Below are 6,000 nucleotides of genomic sequence, written 5' to 3' on the forward strand. Positions count from 1 at the left end.
TCTCTCTCTCTATCTCGCATTCTCTCTCTCTCTGCCTCGCATTTTCTCTAACTCCCCCTCAATCTCTCTTATTCTCTCTAATTCTCTCTCTCATTCTCTCTCTCTTTCATTCTCTCTCTCATTCTCTCTAACTTTCCATCATTCTCTCTCTTTCTCTCATTCGCCCTCATTCTCTCTCTCTCTCTGTCTCGCATTCTCTCTCTCTGTCTCGCATTCTCTCTCTCTGTCTCGCATTCTCTCTCTCTGTCTCGCATTCTCTCTCTCTGTCTCGCATTCTCTCTTACTCCCCCTCAATCTCTCTAATTCTCTCTCTCTCTCTCTCTTTCATTCTCTCTCTCATTCTCTCTAACTCTCCCCCATTCTCTCTCTCATTCTTTCTCTTTCTCTCGCTTTCAATCTCTCTTTCTCTCTCTTTCTCACTCATTCTCTCTTTCTCACTCATTCTCTCTCTCTCTCTCCCTCTCTCTCTTTCTCTCTCTTTCTCACTCATTCTCTCTTTCTCACTCATTCTCTCTCGCTCTCTCCCTCTCTCTCTTTCTCTCTCTTTCTCACTCATTCTCTCTTTCTCACTCATTCTCTCTCTCCCTCTCCCTCTCTCTCTCTCTTTCTCTCTCTTTCTCACTCATTCTCTCTTTCTCACTCATTCTCTCTCTCTCTCTCTCCCTCTCTCTCTATCTCTCTCTCTCACACACACACCTTGTAGACATCTTTATTACTTGCTCTTGTTTACTCATATTCAAACTTTTATGCTCAATTCTGTTTACATTTAGTTGATTTTTTTTCTCTCCTTTCCTCACTTTTCTACTTTCCAAACCTTTCTTTTCCCCAAGTTGGAGATCGAGCGTCTCAGAGGGGTGATATCAGAACTTGAAGGGGTTGGGGGGACACTAGGCCGGGAAGTTTGGGGGCCTGGTGGAATGCTGCAGGGTGTGGGGAGGGGAGGCTGGGGGACACCAAGGGTTGGTGAAAGGCCAAGGCTGGGTATCAGTGGTCTGCGAGAAGGAGCAGTAGGTGGTGGAGAGAGCGACCGAGATTTAACAATGCGAGAAACACCTGAAGGTGAACAATAATTGATAACCGAAATTGCTCAGTCTATCCTTGCCTGTCATTTTCTTTTTAAATTGCACTCATTAAGACTTGGGATGGTATCATACATTGTTACACATTATACAGGTGCAAGATTTTGTAGATTTTTAATAGCAAATATTACTAAATAATGGTTGGTAACTTCCTTTCGTTATCGTCCACAGGCAGTCCAATTTTGGCCATGCCATCCTCAGTCATGGCCACCTCAGCACCTCAGGTAGAACACATACCTCGTGATTTTTTTTGAATGAGTTACAGAAAGTGTACCACACACTTGCAAAGTTAAAACGGTTTTTATAAACATTTTTATGTGTTGATTTCACAGCAATCCTTTGGTTACAAGAATATCTTGAAAGAGTATTCAAAAAGTACCCAACTTGTTTTCTAATAAAGTTGTTTTATCTGCATAATTGTTCACTAAATATTCCAAACACAGGTAACATCTGGTTACATATTTAATAAATGCTATTCATCACGACCTTTTTCTTGTAAATTTGGAGGAGAGTTACAGGAATGCATACCTTGCTGACACAATCCTGGGGACGATGCACAACGTTCATCAAGATGAAAACGCTTGTAAAAACTGCTTGTCACCATTTTCAAGCAAGATAAGTAAATCTTTCCTAATGGACAAACAGTGAACCAAACTGAGAAATAAATAATGGTGGAACTTGGGAAGATCCAACTTTAAAAATTAAAGTACCTACCACTCACTAGCATAATTGGCCAAACTAGAGAGGCAAGGCTAATAATCTTCAAGGATTTGACTGCCCATAACTTTGCCCTCAACATCGACGGTATCCCAGTATCCACCTCCCCTCACATCCGGAATCTTGGCGTCATCTTTGACCAAACCCTTTCCTTCGACAAATACACTAAACAGATCACAAAGTCAGCCTTCTTTCACCTGAAAAACATTGCCCGTCTCCGCTCATCCCTCTCCTCCACGGCTGCAGAAACCCTCATCCACGCCTTCATCACCTCCCGTCTGGACTACTGCAATAGCCTCCTCTATGGTTCACCCTCAAAAATCACCAATAAACTCCAATACATTCAGAACTCCGCTGCCCGTCTACTCACTCATTCCCAGACCCGTGACCACATCACCCCCGTCCTTTACAAGCTTCACTGGCTCCCCATCCCCCAGAGAATCCAGTACAAAATCCTCCTCTTGACATACAAAGCCCTCCATAACCTGGCCCCATCCTACCTGGCTGACCTCCTCTCCAGACACACTCCCACCCGCAACCTCCGCTCTGCTGGTACCAACCTCCTGACCCCCTCCATCCGGACCAAATTCAGATCCTGGGGGGACAGGGCCTTCTCCATCGCTGCTCCCACCCTCTGGAACTCACTACCTCACACCATCAGAGACTCCTCCTCACTCACCACATTCAAAACATCACTAAAGACCCACCTGTTCAACGCTGCATTCAACATTCAACCCACAGCATTTAACCCCTGACTATCTCTTCTCCTTCTCCCTCCTTTTGCTTTAAATATTTCCCTATTGATTCTTGTCTTGTCTTTTTGATTCTTGTCTTATATATATGCCGTATATCGCTGCTGTTTGTTTTCTTGATTCTTGTCTTTTTGCAATTGTTGTTTTCATGTATTGTTATGCATTATGTTTTCCACTCTGTCAAAGCGCCTTTGGGCTTCTGGAAAAGCGCTATACAAAATAAATGAATTATTATTATTATGTGTTCCTCATCCTGATCTTCATAATCTATAATATACTAGAGATTAGGGTTAAGGTTATTAGGGTTAGGGTCTGTGTCTGTGAGATGGCCAAACGGATCTTCATCAAACTTTCACATGTTCATCACTCATCAGTGAGTGCCGGGAAGTGTTTTAGGTTAAAAAAAAAACATTTGAGAAAATTTGAAGAATCGTTTTTTTTAATCGCTCAAAAGTGCCGAAGCCTTTGTAGCGATGTGAAAAGTAATATGAAATTATCTCTGCCCCAATTCCTTAGTGGGTTTAGGGAAGTGTTTTAGGCCCTACAATAAAACAGGAAAAAACCAAATTTGATTTATTCAAAATGCCAACAGGATTAGAATAGCACCTGCAATGCCAGGTACCCATATTAGTATTACTGTATATAAAAACCATGGTAGTAACGGGTCTCGTCCGCCGTTATGCCTCAAAGCTGAAATTGCGCTTCGGCCTGCACGAACCACACATCGGCCTGTGCTTCCCAAAACTCTGGGAGTTTTACTGCGACGGCGTTGTTGGCCATGGCACATTCGGTAGTCAGCAACGGCTGAACCAATCGGGGTCACCAGTGAAGTGTGGTGCTGCGCACACAACGCAGATAATGCCGAGCAAGCTCGACGCAGTAAAGTATATAAAAACACTCAATCATTGAAAAGTCATCGCGGATCCTTGTGTTCCAAAGCAGCTGTACAGTATAAGTTACTGCAAAACTTTCACACTGATTTGTAAGCTCAGTTTTCTTCTTTTTTTAACCACTCACTTTACTTCACTCACTTCCTCAATGAGACCTCGTATTCTAAAAACTGAAAACTTCCCCCCATCTCTCTCTTGCCCAACTCCCTCCTCCCCTACCCCACCCCCATATCTCTCTCTTTCCCCCATTCTCTCTCTTCCCTCACCCATATCTCTCTCCACCCCACCCCATATCTCCCTCTTCACTCCCACCCCAACCACATCTTTCACTCTCCATCTCTCCACATCTCTCCAGATTCTGCAGTGTTGAGCTTGCTCTATAACAATAGTCAGAGAGATTTGAGCTTTAACAAGAAGATGATTAGAGGGGCAGAGGAGCACAGTTTTCCAGATTGGGTCCGATCCACAGAGTTGCAGAATGTCTTCACTGCAATGGTACTGCTAGTTATTGCAGACCTGACACCCAACTAACTAGGATAGTTATAGATGAGGAAATGCAGATGGTGGTCTCCACAAATGAGGAACAGAGTTGGGATCAATGGTTAAAAGTTGATCAATATTCGTAAAAATAGAGGGGTGTATATATAGTTATCATCGTCAAGCGGACGTACATAACACAGGCAAACATTAGGCAGTTGCCCAGAAGAATTCCATTGGGATAGGATGGATTAGTGTGGATTTATTGACATAGACAACACCAGCACCAGGTCAGTCGAAACAGGAGATAAAACAGCCAGGGAGAGACAGATCGGAGACATCTCAGTAATTTATATGGAGGCAGACACATCTTTTCCCAATTAGCCAAAATGAATCTTGATGTCATCTATTTCACAGAGCTGTAATATGAAACATGTACCGGTATGTTGATTAACAGATGAATATTGAATAGTATATCATACCGATTATAATTTGACATTATTTCGCTTCCCTGAATACTGTGTGTAGGAGGTAATGGGAGCCCTTTAAGGCCTTGCTTAACACCAACCTACCCTAGGCTTAAAGAGCTTTGTCTGTCAATGTTTTGTTTATCCATATGGTCATGCCCACGATGTATTTGACCCAAAATGAAATATTCTTTGTTGTTCCCAGAATATTTACTCTGGTTACCAACTCACAGTTCTCCATTATCAATGTTGTTCACTTTTTAGAATGAAAAAAAAACTTTCACCATTGCTCTTCTTCCCCCAGTCTCTCTCATGGCCTGAGTTCTCAAGCCATAATGAAGATGGTAGTACTGGAAATGGGAGAAGAGGAACAAGAGGTGGAGGTGTTGGACATGACACTTCCCCTTCACCACCCCTTCAAACTCCAACTGTCACTCCATCATCTCCTTCTCCCCCAAATGTTGCTCCTCTTTCTCCCCTTTCTCCTCCTCCCTCAGCCATTACTCCACCATTCCCAATTACAGGTCGTGCCCCTCCCTCACATCCTCCACCCCTCCCCATCCCATCTCCATGCCCTCTGGCATACCACATTATCGGGCACCCACCAATCAGAAGAGGAGGTGGTGAAGGTGGAAGAGAAGAATAAGAATATTCTTTCTCCTATCCGTTCTTTTTTTTCTCTCTCACCAGCTAACCTGGTTATGGAAGGAATATATTTCCATAACTCCTTCAACTTCAGTCCAACTCTTGACACCAGCAACTTAGCAAGAAAGTTCTGAAGTAACCAACATTCATTCTAGCAACTTGTATACAAGAACATGGTTACCAAGCCTCGAGCTTGGAAACTAACCACAAGCAATGTACAGCGTAATTAATTACAAGGAGTTACTGGGCCAAATAGCCAAAGTTATGACCTGATGTTTTGTGCATGAAAATCAGACAATGTTACAATAAACTCTGACAGGGCTGGAGATCATTTAAGGGAATGTTGTTTTTTTCATAGGAAATGATCTATTCTTTCCTGGAAGATCATTTTTTATACACATTTGATATTCTTGTTCTGCTACCTTAATTTCATAGGAGTTATATAAGCCATGGTTGTGTAGCTCCATGCAATGCATTTCGATGAAATGCACCTCCCAAAACCTCATAAGATTGTGCCATTGCTTGTCTGATGACAGAAATAGGAGCATGCAATACCATTATAATGGCATCAAAAACAATGGCAGACAAGGCCTGGGCACTGGTGGCTGTGCTGTGAATCAATAAATTTTATAAACTGTATTTGGCACATCTATACAGCATAGAAAATTAATGGTTTATTTATTTATTTGTTTTTTACAAGTGACTTGATCTTGTTAAATAAGGAATTGATATTTGGTTGTTCAAAAAAAACAACTTGAATAAAAGAATAAATAATGGAAAAGGATGAATGCTCATTTGTGAGGCTTAATCAGTAAGTCTATAGCCTGAAACAGAAGGAGAGAAATAAAATGGGGAGCATTTAAAAGATATTTCTGTTGAAACAACTGTTTTGTGGGAAATTTGGGTGCATTGAGACACTACCCTATAACAACTAGATATGGTGGCCATTGATATTGTGTCAATGTATTGTCAC

At 42.1% G+C, this 6,000-nt stretch overlaps 1 protein-coding gene across 1 annotated transcript in view; it reads left to right on the forward strand.

Moving 5' to 3' along the window:
• The window catches only part of LOC137431615 (uncharacterized), a 60,923-nt gene extending 55,154 nt beyond the window's left edge, over positions 1–5,769 (forward strand). Inside the window, exons 9-11 of the mRNA XM_078782062.1 lie at positions 831–1,059; positions 1,251–1,303; positions 4,687–5,769. Of these exons, the coding sequence (XP_078638188.1) occupies positions 831–1,059; positions 1,251–1,303; positions 4,687–5,028 (624 nt within the window). The 3' untranslated portion in view covers positions 5,029–5,769. The remainder of the gene's footprint in view (positions 1–830; positions 1,060–1,250; positions 1,304–4,686) is intronic.
• The last annotated feature ends 231 nt before the right edge of the window (positions 5,770–6,000 follow it).

This window comes from Myxine glutinosa, chromosome 7 (genome assembly GCF_964187855.1).
Source record: "Myxine glutinosa chromosome 7, kmMyxGlut1.1, whole genome shotgun sequence".
Lineage (NCBI taxonomy): Eukaryota > Metazoa > Chordata > Myxini > Myxiniformes > Myxinidae > Myxine > Myxine glutinosa.